This window comes from Labrus bergylta, chromosome 15 (assembly GCF_963930695.1).
Source record: "Labrus bergylta chromosome 15, fLabBer1.1, whole genome shotgun sequence".
Lineage (NCBI taxonomy): Eukaryota > Metazoa > Chordata > Actinopteri > Labriformes > Labridae > Labrus > Labrus bergylta.
Genome location: NC_089209.1, coordinates 3,405,049 through 3,422,835, shown reverse-complemented (window position 1 = coordinate 3,422,835; position 17,787 = coordinate 3,405,049). Strand labels below are relative to the sequence as shown.

The 17,787-nt window shown below is 40.3% G+C and overlaps 3 protein-coding genes across 3 annotated transcripts; 2 read left to right on the top strand and 1 right to left on the bottom strand.

The window, feature by feature from the left end:
* The first annotated feature begins 279 nt into the window (after positions 1–279).
* LOC109999845 (spermatogenesis-associated protein 45-like) lies at positions 280–1,419 on the top strand. The gene is made up of 2 exons (XM_020654992.3): positions 280–520; positions 1,117–1,419. The coding sequence occupies exons 1-2, from the start codon at positions 280–282 to the stop codon at positions 1,134–1,136; spliced, it is 261 nt and encodes an 86-aa protein (XP_020510648.1). The 3' UTR covers positions 1,137–1,419.
* Positions 1,199–9,451, bottom strand: tatdn3 (TatD DNase domain containing 3). The gene is made up of 10 exons (XM_020654990.3): positions 9,301–9,451; positions 8,264–8,296; positions 8,041–8,114; positions 7,056–7,140; positions 6,112–6,174; positions 3,146–3,255; positions 2,907–2,962; positions 2,695–2,807; positions 1,870–1,950; positions 1,199–1,778 (listed from the first exon to the last, which is right to left on the bottom strand). The coding sequence occupies exons 1-10, from the start codon at positions 9,355–9,357 to the stop codon at positions 1,644–1,646; spliced, it is 807 nt and encodes a 268-aa protein (XP_020510646.1). The 5' UTR covers positions 9,358–9,451; the 3' UTR covers positions 1,199–1,643.
* A 39-nt stretch (positions 9,452–9,490) lies between these two features.
* nsl1 (NSL1 component of MIS12 kinetochore complex) lies at positions 9,491–14,277 on the top strand. Its single transcript, XM_020655002.3, has 6 exons — positions 9,491–9,745; positions 11,398–11,470; positions 11,597–11,727; positions 11,992–12,046; positions 12,750–12,817; positions 12,906–14,277. Exons 1-6 carry the CDS (start codon positions 9,554–9,556, stop codon positions 13,152–13,154), a joined length of 768 nt encoding a protein of 255 aa, XP_020510658.1. The 5' UTR covers positions 9,491–9,553; the 3' UTR covers positions 13,155–14,277.
* The last annotated feature ends 3,510 nt before the right edge of the window (positions 14,278–17,787 follow it).

Here is a 17,787-nt window from a genome sequence, read left to right as displayed (position 1 = left end):
AATTTTTTGAAGAGAAAACAGGACAAATTAGTGGAAAACAAAAAAGTTTTAAAGACCTCGAAGATGCAAGACTTACTAGAACTCTTTAAAAATAATCTGGTTGCCTCAACTTTCGAGAGAGTAACACCTCCTCACACTGTAAAATATCTTTGCTGCACTTGTTAGCTTCCTGGAGTTTCTTTCTCGTCGCCATGGTAACGCTAGCCTCACCTCACCAGCTACACACTCTGGATAGTTTATAACACAAATAACACAAACACTTTAGAGATAGAAAACATAATGTCCGGGTCAGAGGAGCGGGCTCTGCTGGAGCTTAACCTGCGGAGGGAGACGTGGTGTCAGGTGGAGGTGAACCCCCGTCAGTCCTGGGAGAGGACCGAGAGGAGGCACTACCGGAGTCACCTGAGGACCAGCCCGGTCCTCCTCACGGCGCTGACCGCCGGACCGCAGCGAAGGCCGGCCTGCAGCGAGCGACCTCCCCCGGCGAAGCTGGCGGAGAGGAGGCACTTTGAAGAGAGCTGTAAGAGACTCTACTGACCTCTCCAGTGCAGATATAAGTAGTTACATTAACATACGGGTTATTTAAAGATTTTATGTTTACATTAATATCGTTTAATTGTCAAAAATAAGAGCGTTAAAAGTTATTTTTTATGTTGATGTGACAACTTAATTTGACTTTTCCCCTTTGATTGTATTAATTAAAACTGTCTCATCTTAGAAAATAACATTTAGCAATATACTGATAATAGGAAACTCCACTGCACACCCTATTTAAATGATTTAAATGTCTTTATAGACACGTCATGGTCATGAAAGCCTCAATACAAACTCATTTGAGCATGCACAGTCAATAAAGGAAATTAAAGTGCTTCAGATGAGGGTGTCTTACAGTTTGTGATGTCATCAAGGGAATAGTCTCAATCCTGTTTGAGCGCACATTTTCTCAAAAGTGGAGCAGGGGAAAGACGGAGAGGATGGACTTTTCTCATCTTTGGGGGGTTTGTAGACAGACTAGAGACACATGCTGAAGTGTATATTGCATAATATGTGACCTTTAAAGCTGTGCATTTTTGAAACAAATCTTTTGTCGTTTATGTCTCTCTTCTTCTCTTGCAGATAAATCTCACCTGGTGTAGACGGCGACACCTCGACAGGACCCCATGAGCTAATACAACGAGCAGAACATGAGCCTAAACACTTCAACCTTCAGTATTTTATTTCCATGCACAGAGAACATAATACATCATGATACATGACTAATAATACCCAAAGGACAAACATGTCATCACATAACTTAATTTAAACAATCGCTGTATTTATTTCCTTGTTGTTACCTGTTTCTAAAAAGCACCTCGTACTGTCTGTTCCTGTTAAACTTGAAATCCTGTTGGCCTTAATAAATGTGACTCAAAAACAGAACCAGTGTGAATGATCTCTGCCACTATCACATGTTCATAAACTTCATAAACAGACAAAAACCGGCCTAAAACATAATGTACTTAAAAAATAAACAGCTGGCTTTCACTTTAGCTTCCAAATGAAGATCTGGAGGTTGTTTCCACTTCTTATTTTTCAGTCTCTGGATGTTTTCAGATATTCTGGCTCCCTGAGGATAAACCTTACCCTTCTGAAACATGTGAGTGTTAGCGCCTGTTGGCCTTGGGGAAAAGTCTGTATGCATTTTGTGCGGTGACGAGTCGAACAGTTTCTGGCGACACACCTTTGACGTCAGCGATGTAGCGACAGGACAGAACAATGTTACAAGGCTCGTTCCTCACCTGGGTTAAGAGTCAGAAAGCGACAGGCTGACATAAAGACGTTTACAGTACTGTGTGTGAATGCAATGATTTTAGGTGTTTGGAAACGTACATGCTTCTCGAGCCCCAGTGCAGGAGAGTCCGTTTCCAGACAGATGTGTTCCAGCGGGATCTGCTTGATCAGTTTGTCTCTCTGTGTGGAAGTAGTTAAAAGTCACATATCCTCCTCCTCTTCTTCAGTGTAAATAAGTCTCAGAGCTCCTCAAAACATGTGTGTGAAGTTTCTTGTTCTAAATCCACTCTGATCCTGTATTTGATCGTGTCTACAAACCCCTCTATTTCAGCCCTGGTCAGAACAGGTTGTTTCTGTGTCTGTACCTTTAAATATGTAAATGAGCTGTGTCTGACCACGCCCCCTCTCTGGAAGGGCTTTGGGTGTACTCAGTGCTTTCTCTCTCCATGTCCTATTGTTTACGGTGAGAAGGCAGACTCAGAGGGCAGAACAAACACCTAGCTGTGGGAGTGTCACCCACCTGGGGGAGGGGCTACTGCCCTTTGTGATGTCATGAAGGGAAAATATACAAACGGCCTGTTTGAGCACACATTTTCTGAAAAGTGGAGCAGGCAGAAGACGGAGAGGATGGACTTTTCTCATCATTGGGGGGTTTGTAGATGGACTATAGACATTTATTAGTGTTTGAAGTGGATTTTGCATAAAATGTGATCTATAAATTAAATACAAGTATGAATCCTGCATTAAGAGGTTCAGACTCCATGTTCACGAAGCATTTTTTCCGGTCAGAAAAGCGCTGGCTGTGTGCTCGGTGGTGCTTGTATGCAACGTTTGTGTGCTGCACTTCCATCCTGTCTCTAAACGAGATGTTCTATTGACACAGTTTGGATTGTTTTAAAACAGTTCTTTAAAGACGCTGCACACCTGTTGGTTTCTGCACACCGCTGGTGGAAACGAGATGAGGTACCCGGCCTTCACGCCTTCCAGAGCTACAGACGGCTTCCCAGCAAAGTTATGGAGCAGAGCTCGACTGATACCTGTTTTAAAAAATGAATAAATAACAGGAGACGAATCATTAAAACTTGAATCCTGCAGCCATGTCAATGTAGACAGCAGTGTGGATTCAGTGAAACCACCTTGTTCCCGCATCGTCTCTATGGTGACCTTAGCAGCTGATCGTGAGTGGACGTTACTGGGCAGGAAACAGAAAGTAACAACAGCGATTTAATCCTGCTTTGTATATCCAGAGATTCACATAAACACACAGATAACTCAAACAAAATTTAACTTGAAAATGAAAGAGAGCCATTCTATTGTGATGATAAATCAAAATACAACATAAGAAAACAAACGCCAAAATTTGTGTCACGCTTACACGGGTAACTCGAGCTCTTTGGCGACGCTGAGCTGTTTAATGAAAACCGCCATCTGGTCGTCTTTATCCTGCTGAGTGGGAGCGCACCACGGCGTGAAGTCCAAACCAATCTGGAGACAGAAGTGCAAGAAAAACGCTGAGAACTTTTTAGAGATGCACCGATCCCAATCAGGGCAGATACTGATGCCGATGTTTGAAATAACGATTTAGCCGATTGCTGATACCGATGTTTGTTCATGACTTCTTTTGGTGCAATGGTGCATTCAAGTGGTGTCGGACACATCAGGTCTTAAAGAGGACATATTACCCCCCTTCTCCATCTTTTCAAACAGTCCCCTGTGGTCTAAATGAAACATCTGTGCTGTGCTCAAAATCTAACATGAATCAAGCACCAGAGGAGGTTTGTGACCCTGTATAAACCAGCTCTCTCAAAATGCTCCGTTTTGGTGTGTGTGTCTCTTTAAATGTAATGACCCCCCCCCCCCCCCCCCCCGAGTTTTCCCAGTAGACATCACTCCTCTGTAGAGAGAATAAAAATGAAGGACCTGCGCAAAAGTTTTGTTCTAGTCTGGGGGTGGAGTCCATGGGTGGAGATAGCAGGGGAGGGGAGGGGATTTTTTTTTTTTACCAGAATCCCACTGTGACATCACAAGGAGAGCACATTTGAAACGGAGCATTTTTCTCTGTGTTGTAAGACTTATGCAGACCACAAACAAAGGACTGGATGGGTTTATTTCACATTTTGTGGGTCAGTAGACTCTCAGGTTACCCAAATAAATGTTCAGAAACACTGTACAAGTGGATTTCTTATAATATGTCCCCTTTAATTATTTACAGAGAGCGATTGTTACCAAGGCGAGGCAAGTTGAAAAACTGAACATAAAGAGCATTAGTAGGAACTTTCACTGCTATGTCAGGTGTTGCTAGACGGGAGAGCACAAACACCTCGTGTTCTGAGTGAATCGTTGTATGGAAGTGTATTCACAATGTTGGAATCTTACATATGAAAATATGTTGAAGATTGTCTGATTTTCACAGGATGTCCGGGAGCGAAGCCAAAGCAATCTCATCCATTGAAGCATCAGTCCGTCTACATGGCCCCTCAGTGGCTTTGAGTTTAGGTTTAGCCGCCATAAATAGTTTTTGCTTCTCATGCAATTAATGATTCTAGGATATCAGAACTGCATTTCTGATAATGAGGCCCAAGACGAGTCAGTCCTAATTTTGTGGCATAAATTTGAGCTAAGTGGAAGTCTTAGCTTCAGAGATGGAAAACCGGCAAGGTAAAAATGCATGTGGGATACAGACTTATGGAGGAGTGGGGGGAGGGTGTGTGTGTGTGTGTGTGTGTGTGTGTGTGTGTGTGGGGGGGGGGGGGGGGGGGGGGTATTCCTACCTTATCCAAATAAATAACAGACATGAAATGGAAAGTGGAGCGTGGAACTGTTGACTCAGCTCTGTGAGGCCTGAAATCTGCTCTGACAGAACACACACATTCCTGAAAACATGCCCTGCGACCACAGACTACAGCAAAGTGTGTGTGTGTGTGTGTGTGTGTGTGTGTGTGTGTGTGTGTGTGTGTGTGTGTGTGTGTGTGTGTATCTTCTGTCGTCATGACAGAAATCAAGACTGACAGGGGAAGAAAGGATGAGGAGGTGAGCGGTTAACTGATTTAATTCAGCAGGAGTCACACATCAGTTATGATTTATATCCAAAGTGTGCTTCACCTTAGCTTTATATTTTTGTGAGGACCAATTAGAGTGTGTGAGACGAGGACGTTTTGTCTTTTAGGTTTAAGATTATAAGAAGTTTCAGGTTCAAGCCGGGATTATACTTGTGCCTCAAATATGCGCCGTAGCTTCATGTGGCCCTGTAGCTACATACTGAGGAGGTCATGTATGAAGCCTGATGTGAACCTCCTCACTAATGTAACAAAGCGCCCAAAGGCCCTGTGATTGGACCGCTGGGTAGCAATGCATATCCTGCATTTACAACATTTAGGAAATTGCTGCCTTTTTCAAAAATTCTGCAGATGGAAGAATGCTAAAAGCCACTTTAATCAACTGCTGCTCAATATTCATCAGCTCCGACTCCTATATAACACGCTCAGGTTCAGTCGACATGAAACTGGCAATAAGACAAGCTTAGAAATCAGACTGACCACTAGGTGGAGTATTGTAGAGTTAGGTAGACACACCAATGTAACAGTATGTAGCGCGTCACAGAGGTATAAACCAGGCTTAAGAGGCTAAGAGATTTATAATGTGTCGCTCAGTCACCGGGTCCGACAGAAGTCACAGCTGCACTGATAGCGTTGCCCATGACTACGACAACCAAGGTCACTTTGCTGCGTCTCTCCTCATATCGGTCTTGTTTTTGCAGACTCAGCATCTGCTCTCCTTTATCTGAAACCTCACACACTGGCTGAGTCCATGAGAAGCTTTCAGATGAGAAGACATTCATCTTATTAGAGTTATATGAAGTAGAGCAACATGCCGCTGACTTCAGCTTCATCTGAAGGCTGAATACCAATCCTACAGGATGCACCAGTAAGACACTGTGTTACATCTGCTAATGTCATTTCTCCTCATGTCATATATAAACAACTTCAAATTAACACACCTGAGTCTCCTGAATCTTTCTCTTGTGAAGTCAGGTATCTATAAATTTCCCCAACAGTTATAAGTAGGAAGCGGTGAGGTGCTTCCATATCAGAAGTCCAAGACAAAAAATTGACAATGAAAGATTCACGTTGTCATGAAGAAGTTAGAAAACATTCAATGTGACCGATTTGTCCCTCAATTCTAAATTAAAGAAAACAAATAAGGAAAGAAGAGTTTTAATTTATCGGACAGCAGGAGCCGAGTTCTCTCCAAATGAGAGAGTCTTACTTTCTCCCATATGTCATTTAAATGTATGAATAATTGGTTCAAACAGCTGTAGAGTAAAAACGGTGAGCGCTCTACCTCTCCGATACCAACAAGGCGTTCTCTGTGTTTGTAGAAGTGAGGCAGGGCGGCATCGAGGTCCTGTTGAAACAAACAATTTCATTAGAAGCTGGAGTTGTTTCAGAGATTTATGCAGAAAAAAAAGTAGAAAAAAATATCAATCTCTTCTATTTTTATCGAAGTTTTTTGGCATGGACATTTTTGTCCTTAGTGACTTAAGAGGGTAGTAAATTAAACTGATGCCTGAGGGTTAAAGGAATACAGTAAGAACCTTCAGATTCAGGTTTTTATTTCACAAAGCCGCTCTACTTCTAACTTCCAATGTCAGGAAGTATTCCTAGGCTGTTCAGAGAAATCCTTTCAGCAGCTCCATCAGTCAAAAGTATGAAACCAGAGTTAATCCTGGATCAGCTGACCTGCTTCAACGGGGTATCAAGAGATTGGAAAGGATTCGATTTCAGTCTGCTGTCTGAGAAAATTACAGCAGAAACTCTCAGGAGGATTAATTTTCACACATTTCTGGGGATTTTTCCACTGCGAGTCATATTTCTGTCCGAGTCTGTGACCTGTCCCGAATGAAAGAGGGGTCCTTCAAATAAGCAGACGGGATTCTCCCTGTGAGTGTTTCAAGATTTCAGAGAATACCATTGTTTGTTTTCTAAGCAAAGTTTTAACAAACAAAAAAAGATCCAATTCAAAGGTTTCTGCTGTAACATTTACACATATTTAGAAGCTAAATGTCTCTTTGTCTTTCCAATGACAGAAAATTAAAAACACACCTTCACCTCCTCCTGAGGACTCAGAGATACTACCTCCCCTTTTTTTACTCTTATGCCCTCGCCTCCTGTTATTCAAAGCAGGAACAACACTGAGTAGAGCGGATAAAGTTACTCAACTCACCTCCCAGGAATAGTAAAGACAAAAAAATATAAATATAGCTGAGATTCAGACTGTTTTCCTACCTGAGGTTTTACGCTGTGCTGCTCGGAGCCCCCGCCGACCTGCAGCGGATGGATACCGAAACATGGAGCCACCAGATCTGGATAACTGTGGGAAAGAATTCACCATAAATAATAAATACAACGCTGTCCAGCTGAGAGACGTTCTGATTCTATACATCAAGAGTACATTTAGTTCTACAATTACTGTCAATACAGTTAGGAGGTTTTCCCAAGCGGCCTCACAGTGTTGAAAAATGAAGCCGATTCAGAAGGGAACGTGCAGTTCCTCGAGTGTCCACCAGAGGCTGGCTCCAAAAGCTCCCGAACTCCCATTGACACCCATATTAAAATCAGGTAGCAACTTCCAGTGTTGAAAAATGAAGCCATAAGGGAAGGGCAAAAATCCTGCAGTTCCTCGAGTGTCCACTAGAGGCTGACTGCAGAAGCCCCGGAAGTCACATACACACTCATTCAAAAGAGCCAGTTTAACAGCAGAAATAATCAAATTGGTTTAAGGAAATAATGTCTTTATCAACAAATGTTTAAGTTCCCATTTAGTAACCAATGGGTGGCTTTGTCCATGTTTAGTTACAGTCTGTGATTAAAATGCTAATTTATGCACAATTAGGGGCATGGCTGATCTGACTGACATGTGGGCACGTTGTAGTTTATTAATGACGCTCCACCTCTTAGCCTGTTTCTGACTGACTGAAACGTTTGAGACAGTATTTCCAATATAGCAACAGACATCGTTGGGCCTCAAAAGTCCCACTTCACAAATAACTTCAGGCAGAGGCTGAAATGAAGGTATTTACTGACGGCAGTTTCACATAAATGAAGGAGTTTTTTGAGCTGCGAATCATGCAAAGAGACTCCACAGGTTTCACAGAATGAGAACATGAAAGGAGAATATGAGGATGATATGGGATCTTTAAATAACACGACATAATATAAGTTTGTGGGAATGACACTAACTACTTGACTGGGACTGATTAAAAGACATCACCGTTCCTGCAGCTGCAGAACTCTTTCAAACTCTCCAACTTCTTCTGTAACTGCAACCAGAGTCTTCAGCCCGGCCTAAACACACAAAAAGACACACAAACACACATTTGCTCTTTTTCTAAAGTCCGAAAAGAGTCTGCAAATAAAGTTTAGCAAGGTACAAAGAGCTCACAAGCATCTATAAGAGTATCACAAAGTACTGAATTGAAAAACAGATAACTGACCTCTTTGGTCCTTTGAATCACATCCTCCAGATCCTAGAAAAAAAAAGTTAGTCAAATAAAAAACACTAGAAATGTCAAAACAAACAGCAGCTAACCACATTCATGACACTTAAAAGACAACAGTGTGTATTTATGATGTTCAGTTAAAAAAAAACATGTGATAACTGATTAATATGAATATTTATGGTTTTAATAATAATAATTAAAAGTATATTTACATCAAATGTCTCTTTAACTAACGTTAAGTGATCCAAACACTTTCAAATATAGTGTAACAGATTGTTGTGTTTGGTATGTGTACTGTATATCTCATTCGCTTTTAGAGTGAAGTGTCCCTAGAGAGTCACCGTAGCTGTCGTAAAGCAGTTGTTGTTGTTGTTGTTGTTGTTGTTGTGATCCTGTTCGTGGTACACAGGTGTGTGTGGAAGCTGACTTATCGAAATTCTTGTTGTTTTGATTTCTGGCCCTTGTTGAATTTTTTTGTCCTTGCTCCAGTTTGTCGTCTGCTTACATTTGTCTGATGTTTTCTTTAGGAAAAGTTTGATTTTTATTTATTTATTTTTATATATAATCCCCCCTAGTCTTGATTTATGTTTGAATTCACTTGTTCCTGTGTTTGCTGTTGTATGTTCATCTTCTTTAAGAGTTTGTATAAACATTTTTTGTATATGTTATATTTGTCAATAAAGACGGTTAAAAAATAAATAAATAAAAACAGGTGTGTGTGGAATAAAGTGGAAGCCGTGGATAAAGAAGCTCCCCGCCTATGTGCAGTTTATTTATTTATTTATTTATTTATTTATTTATTTAGAACGATTAAAAAAATAGATGAAGATGAATGAACAAATGGAAAAAAAAATCTGTATAAAATAAAATAAAATAAAATAAAAAAGCCAATTTCAATATAATATACATTTGACCCGTTCGAACAGTCTATGGTTCGAACACCATTGTTATTGTTTTCTGTATCCGGTCCGACGAACCCAGAAAGCTCGGTTTACAATAGCGACACACTGTTTGGTTAACTTGGTTCCTACCTCTTCAAACTCACGGGCTGATATGTGACAGTGACAGTCAACGAAGCCTTCCTCCATGAAGCCAAAAGAACACGACTTAAAACAAAACGGTGATATTTGCAAATGTAGTCCACAGAAACAGAGCTAACGGAACTCTTGTGCGGCGCAAACTGACGCGCTGATGTTATGGTTCCGGGGGGGGGGGTGCATTCGTCGACGGACCAGGAAGTTCCGGTTTTGCGTCAACAAATTATAAACAAAGTTGGCGGTAAAGATGGAGCCCGTAGAGGCGAGAGAAGCTGCGCCCAGCGGTGAAACAAACGAGGAGTACAGAGTGCAAGTTACGTCGAAGAAACAAGTAACAGAGCAGATAAATAAACATAAAGAAACTCTGCGGGAGCTTCTGGACCGACAGCCGGACGTCGACGAGGAGACGAAGCGGCTGTTAGTGCAGGAGCTGCAGGCGGTGAGGCCCAACAAACAACCACTATTAAACCCTTTAAACCTTTATTATACTCACTTTATACTGGAGATAATCTGTGTGTTTAAACTAATTCACCTGTCAGAATAACCTTCTGTATCTATGTGTAAAGATTTACTTTTGTTTACAGAGTTTTTCAGGATTATCCACCAAATCTCGTCTGAAAAAAGACAATTTTGTTGATTTCTTTGTAGCTAACATAAATTAACACTTCAAATATTTGTATTCAAAGCTTTTTACACTTTTATTAACATCTAATGAGTAATTCGGCTTAGTAACTGTGAGGGTAAATGAGAGAAAACTTGACTTTACACTTCAGTAGAGCCAGACTGATGTGTGTGTTTTGGGCTGATTGATGTTAGGAAGAGAGAGAGAAACCTGAAAGTGATTTAAGATAAAACTTTATTGATCCCCAGAGGAGGAATCCGGGCGTTACAGCAGCACAAAGACAAGAAAGCTCAAAAATACAAATTACACATTAAACAGAATAGATTAGATAAATAAAAATAGAAACTGGGGGATATATACAAGTACAAAATGAATGATGAAGTTAAGTATTCAGAGAGTTGAGACAATATTTAATGAAGATAAAGTGACAAGTGATTAAAGTGACTTGGTATGATAAATAAATAGCAGCAAGTAATGTAAACAGCAGAGAAGAGAGACAGTGTTGTACCACAGTAATGCAGAGTGCAGTTATATAATATAATGTAATATAGTGCAATATGAACAATATAGTGTAATATAATGAAATGTTATATAATATAGACTAATATAATAATATAATAAAATATATAGAATGTACAGTATATATGTGTATATACACTAAATAATAATAATACAATGTTAGTAATGATAATAGTGAAGCAGGTCATGTGGGTAGTGTTTTATGGGGGTGAAGTTTAGTGTCAGGATGGTCTGTTATTGTTGTCATAGGCTGCTGTTGTACAGTCTGATGGCAGTGGGCACAAAGGAGCACCTGAAGCGCTCTGTTTTGCACCTTGGGGGGGAGGAGGCGTTGGCTGAAGGAGCTGCCCATCTGCCACAGCTCACCATGTAGAGGGCTGATATGTTTCTTACATTTTTGTTTGATCTGTAGAGATAGGTAGATATATACACGTTTGTTGTGGCCAGATGGAAATACAAATGATTTATGGTTAAAAAAAAAATGCAAAAAAAAAAAAAGCCAAACATTAATACTTTAGAATTGTTTGTTTACATTATTGTTTTTCAGCTTTTTATAAATTGATTTGGGGTAATTTTGCTTCGTTCCTCCCTCTTTGGAGAAACCGGTGAGTCGTTGCTTTGGTCATTTCATGGATCGCTTGTGGGAAAAAATCAATAATCAATCACCCCTTGATACTGAGTGATAAAGCTTGTTGTAATCCATATAGCGCCCTCTGCTGGTGACAGAGAACTGCTAGTGTAATACAATTAAACAAAAAAATGAAATGCTGTTTGACTGGTGAATGAATCTAATAATATCAGCCATTTGATTAACACAGATAGTCACTGGAGATATTGGACGATATTACCTAATCAAAGCTGTGATAAAACTACTATTGTTGATGTCAACTCTAAATTGCTGTATTAGAGTTTATTGCGTTAATTATTGACAACTATTTGTATCTGTGCAGAACTTTGAGGCAGCTGTTCAAGAGAACGTGTTGGTGAACGGAAAACCTTGGGAGGAAGCACCCGATGATGAAGGTGATACACGCTGCCTCCTTCAGCTCTTTTGAAATATGAACATTAACATTTCATTCTTATTGAGAAAAAGGTGTTGTCCTGAATTAAAGATTATCCCGATTTAATATAAAATATTACACCGGGCAGAGAGCGAGGCTGTTGACCTGGAGCGCCTGCTTGATGACACCATCGTTGAGACCACTAGGAGGCGCCGTACGTACCCGAGAAAGATCCTGCCCCATGTTATCCACTCCCTGAAAGCTGAGAGGAAAATCATGGTAGGTGTCAGAATATGTCCTTTTACTAAGGTCTGACAAAACACGGCTGCTTTTCAGATTCAACAACACTGTTACAATTAGTGACATCTAAAAGCGTGCGAGGTGCAGCTCACGTTACCTCATCAGACCAATGAGGAGACACGCCATCCAAACAGACAACAATTGATTTTAAATTCCCACAAGCTGCACAATAATTGTGCAGCATCCAGAGCTGCTGTGTCTTAAAGTGAACTTTACCAACGTCTGCTGTGTTTGTTTTTTTAGGGTCTGTACGAGCAGACAGTCCAACCTCAGGAGATGGTCAGAGATCCTGAACAAGGTAGAGACCTCAAATCACTTAGCCTGTAGATAAACACATTTTAAACATTATTTAATGTTCTCTCTGTGCTAAAAATAGAAACTTCAAGTTGTTATCTAAAGTATAAACCCCGCTTTGTTTACAATCACTTACCTAATCCTGCTCTCACTTTACTTCTTTATATTTCCTTTCTGAGCATGGTTATTTATTTATTATTTTTATCCGTTTTATTGGTTGATATTTATTTCTCTTAAATGCCCTGATTGGAGGAGCACTTAAATTATGTTTATCATTTTTATAATTTCTTTGTGTATTTTATAATCTTTAGTAGGTTTTAAATAGTTTTCCTTCTCTCTAATGTGTCACATGTGGTGTCATCATGGATGTCACTATCGTGCTGGCTGAAAGAATTCCTCATGTCCGGAGGTTGTGGTTCTCCAGACGGGCGGTTCAGGTCCGTCCTGGCTCCTTTCCCGCTCTCTCTCTCTCTCTCTCTCTCTCTCTCTCTCTCTCTCTCTCTCTCTCTCTCTCTCTCTCTCTCTCTCTCTCTCTCTCTCTCTCGCTGTTGACAATTTCTGACTCTTGAGTCTCCACTGTTCTGTCTCTGGAATCAAAGCATAAAAAGTCCCAATAACAACCTAAAAAAAAATGAAATTCAGCTGTTCAATGAGTGTTTGGCTCCATGCATGTGATTAAATTCTTTTTGCAATTTTCTTTTTACCAGAGAGCATCATGAACGATCTGTCAGCAGCAGCTCCTGTGATGGTGAAACAGGCCATCCAGGTCATAAAGGTAACACACAAAACGTCTTCCTTTTTTTATCAACATGTTTATTTTTCATTAAAAAGCTGCTTATTGACACGTTTTTTTTTTTCTGTAGTCCATCAACACCCTGCAGAAACAAGCCGAAGGCCTCTGTGAGATCCTCAACATGAAACCGAGTCACGCCTCGATGGAAATCCACAGAGAAGTATTTGGATCTAACGGCCAATCAGACGCTGCCCCGCTTCCTGTGAACGGAGGGACAGGGAGCAGGCAGCCAATAAAGAGAGCCGTGGAGGAAGCAGCAGAGGCAAACTGTTACGTGCCGCTCAGTAAGAAATCTGCGGCAGAAGAAAAGCCAGAGTGACAAATCCTGCCGCCCTTATCCCAGAACAATGGTGATGGCGTGATGTCATGGACTAATTGGGTTTCTTTTTTCTCCTCACTGTTTTGTCTATAAACCCTTTAAAACATACAAAACAGGGATTAAAATGACATTACTTTTGGGATTAATCATCAAACATGTAGTTACTGATCTGTGACTCATTATGGACATGAAAAAAAACCAATATTAAAGATTAAAACTTGTAAATAAAAATAACTGTTGTCCCCAGCAACCTCTACAGTTCTAAGACCGGAGTCCTTAAAGGTATGATGTCCAACATTCAGAGCAGATGATTTAAAACAAAGCTGCCTCTTCAGCGCAACACTTCCCCTCATCTCCCACCCCTACCTTAGTGATCCGACAGAGTGCAGCCGTTTCTATTGTTACGCCTCCACCAGAGTGCGACCCACAAATTCACCCGATCAAACAAATCAAACACCTTACAATAAGTAAAACTTACTTACAATATTGAAGTAAAAAATAAAACCTAAAATCCTTGACTGAGCAGCACAACTCCAAAAGCTTTCCCTCCTCCTGAACTCTGCTCTGGGTTGTTGTTTTTTAAGATTTATTTTTGTGCCCTTATTGAAGAGATAGGACAGTGGATAGAGTCGGAAATCAGGGAGAGAGAGAGGGGAATGACGTGGGAAAGGAGCCACAGGTCGGATTCTAACCTGGGCCGCCCGCTTGGAGGACCACAGCCTCCATACATGGGTGTACCTCGTTAGGCGATCAGTCACTTCACCTGGGCAGAGCTGAAGACAACAGAAGGGAAGAAGAGACAGGGAACAACGTACAGCATCTGAATCTGTTGTCTGTGGTGTATGTTATAAACCTTTATGCCCTTACTAACAGCGACCCTAAGTGGGCGGGGCCGTCTCTCTTCCTCCACACGGTGGCGACGCTGACGATTTAACAGAGACGGCTTCATGTGAATAAAACATTCCTGATACTCTGAGCTTGACTTGAACTGTTATTTTAATATATATGTACTTATCTTTTTGTACACTTTTTTTTTTTTTTTCTTAAAGACTGATGTTGCAATATTTCTATATTGTCATAACGTCTAAATACTCTATAAAAACAATAAAAAACCAAGAATGTTCCTTTTTTGTCTTGTCTGTGGCTCTGAGCCTCAAGTCCATTTTATACCTGCTGAAGATGTCACATAAACAGGAGAACATTTGTACTTGGACTATTTTACCCCGGCGATATTTGTGCTTTTTTCATGTAGCATTTTGGTTCTGTATAGGATGAAGGGACATCATGTCACCAAGTGCAACAGTCTGTGCCCCAAACATGGAGGTAAACTGTTGCCCTTGAGTCATATGACTTCACTGAACTGGCTCCGCTGCTGCTTCTTTTAAAACGGCAGTGAAATTGAAAGGTGAATAGAAAGCTGAAGTGAAACCGCAGCGTATTTTCAGCCTGGTTTGTTTAGACTTTCTGGTTACTCTGCACAGTCCACAGACAGCACGTTTCATATTCTGACACACACAGAGTGAGCAGGATATCCTCCTGTTTTTTTATTCCTTCTAAATTTAATGCAACCATTGTAAAAAAATCTGTGATGTCAGACTGTGATTATTCCTGCAAATCATATCGGGAGAACAGCAAGAATATCCATCTCTACGAAGGATGTGAGGTAAGAAAACAAAACAGGCTGTTTTATCATCTCTTTTGGTCTTGTCTTGTTTTAGGAAGATGATTTCTTATTGTTCAAACGACACCTTATTCAGATCGGAGGTTAAAGTGGTGCAACAGACACAAGAGTCATATCCTCATGCTTAAAATCTGTTTTGGTTTCTGCGAGAGATAGTGGATTCTGGTGACTTAACGTCACTGTTGTTTGTGACGAATGCTGTGATTTTAATGCTTTAATAAATTTAAATAGCTTAAAAGACATTTGTTGGAATAAATATATAAACTATTACAATTAACTTCACCTACAACGACATGGAGGCAACTCACAATAATAAGACCAACAACTTTGAGGTCACCAAACTGTTGGTCCCCATAAAGTGGTATTTGAATGTGGTCCCCAGATAGATAGAAAAACCTGTTTGTGTGTGTGTGTGTGTGTGTGTGTGTGTGTCTGTGTGTGTGTGTGTGTGTGTGTGTGTGTTGCAGGGTTCAGGGGATGAAAACAGGAGGCTGAAGAGGAGAGAGAGGAACAGAGTTTCAGCAAGAAAGAGTCGGAACAGACAAACGCAGAGAGCTGACCTTCTGCATCAGGTGTGTGTGTGTGTGTGTGTGTGTGTGTGTGTGTGTGTGTGTGTGTGTGTGTGTGTGTGTGTGTGTGTGTGTGTGTGTGTGTGTGTGTGTGTGTGTGACTGTTTTCAGATTGGACAGCACAACATCTCAACTCAAGTGAAGCCAAAACATTTGGAGCTCCTTCTGTTCACTGGCTGCAGAGTATAAGCTCCGCCTCCTCTTTACAGATGGGACAAACTTTAAAATCAAAATTCAAGGGCTATCAAACGATTTATTTAAATCGCGATTAATCACTGAATTTGAGTGGTTTATTGCAACATTTACATATTTAGTTGCGTGTTTGAAATTCCATTATTTAGCTTTTAATATCAGTTTTTGGTTTGCTTTCATTCTGACTTTTTTTTACTACTGTCTTAAACTCAGGGTTCCCTACTTCCTGTTTGGACACAAACCTGCTTTTATTTTAAAAGAAACTAATGAACGTCCGGTTGATAGATGGTTACGACATTAACTTAAAGTCCCCTTCAAAACAGAACTTCGAAAGTATCTAAACTCGTGTTTTGGTCGTACTTCAAACCGAAATGGGATAGAACCAACCACAAGAAGAAGGCGGGGCATAAAGTTGGGATAAACTTGATTAGACAATTAACTTGGCACCTCATGTGACCCTAGGCCACCAAAGTATTATTCTATGGTTATTTTAAACAACTGAAACTGACACACACTACTACACAAACTAAGCCTTTGATTAATAATATTAGAGGTCTGATTCTTGTCTTGTCTTCCATCTCTTCTTCTTCTTGTCTTCTTTCGTCCTCTCCTATCCTCCAGGCCTGTGAGCTGTTGGAGCAAAAGAACAGAAAGCTGAGGAGCGAGGTACCTACAAAAATAAATAAACTTTTAAATCACTACCGACCACTGCACCAGGTCACACTTTATTAATTTTCTTTCTGATTTGATTTTTTTTCTTTACCCGAAAAAGGAACAAAATAAATCTTGTTTTAACAAAATGAGTCGCTACAGTCGAGTGAAACAAGAAAAGTAATAGATGAATATCTGTTGACTTGTCTACAGGTGGATTCTCTCTCTGAAGAGCAGCGCCTGCTGAACAACGCCCTTGTGGCACATGAGCCCCTCTGTCCCATCATGCATTGCTCCTTCACCTCATCCACCTTGTCCAGCCTGCAGCCTGACACCAGAGAAACCCACTCTGTCTGAGGCAAGCAGTTATGACTCCTACCACGCAGTATGCAACAAAATCATCTGAAGATACACACCGTGTTATAATGCAGTCAACCTCCAGAGGGCGCCCTTCACCATGATCAGAGACAAACTGTTTCTTCAACAGACAAGAGGACTGAACGCCTACTGAACTTACAGTGAACTTATAACCAGAGTGAAGAGTGCCCTCTGCTGGTGGAACCTGTTACTCAGCTAATCAGGTCCAAAATGTAAATACAGTAATAGATATTTTCCATACGGCACCTTCATTTATATAAAAAAAAAAAAATGGTTTGACTAAAAATTCAGTTTGAAATAAATATTTAAATATTGAGTCTAAATTGTTGATTTTGGTTTGACTTTGCGTAAATTATTTATATTTTTGGGGTGGTTGGGGCGCGCGTCCCATGTGTTGAGACTCTCATCTCAAGCGGTGGGCCCGGGTTCGCTTCCACCTGTGGCCTCTTTCCACATGTCATTCCACTCTCTCTCTCCCTGGTTTCCGACTCTGTCCACTGTCCTATCTCTGCATTAAAAAAAAAAAAAAAAAAAGACCCAAAAAGCCCAAAAAAAGAAATTATTTATATTTATTCAGAGGTTTTCTCTGCTCTGTGAGAGGATAGGATTAGCTGCATCTTAAATGAGAAAACAAACACAAGATATTTTTGAAAAGCAATTAAAAATAAAGATAAGAAAACTGAAACAAATTGTGTGGTTGTAATCTCTGTACAAAATATTTTAAGACATTTAAGTAGTATTTTTATGATGTTGTAGTAACAAAGAGAAGAATTTAAAACAGCCATGCTACATATTTTCCCACCTTATTTACGCTGGTAACACGACCTAAAAGTGCATCTTTGATGAAGAATCTTAAACGTTTATAAACATCTATGTGTGGTTATAAATCAGTCATAAGTACTTGTTTTGTGTATTTTCAATTATTAAAGAAGGAAAGCAAATGTTGCACCCATAAAGAGACAAGGACTGTCTTCTGTTTGGCAACTTTTTCCACATGTTTAAGCATGTTTAAAAAGTGCTTCTTCTTTTTTCGCGATCTACTTTTGGGTCCTGACCCACCAGTTGAGACCCCCTGACGTAAATATTAAAGTTATTTAAAAACAGAAACGTCTATTTAGACAACCTTAAAATCAGATATATGGCACTTTAAATTTCAGTAAAA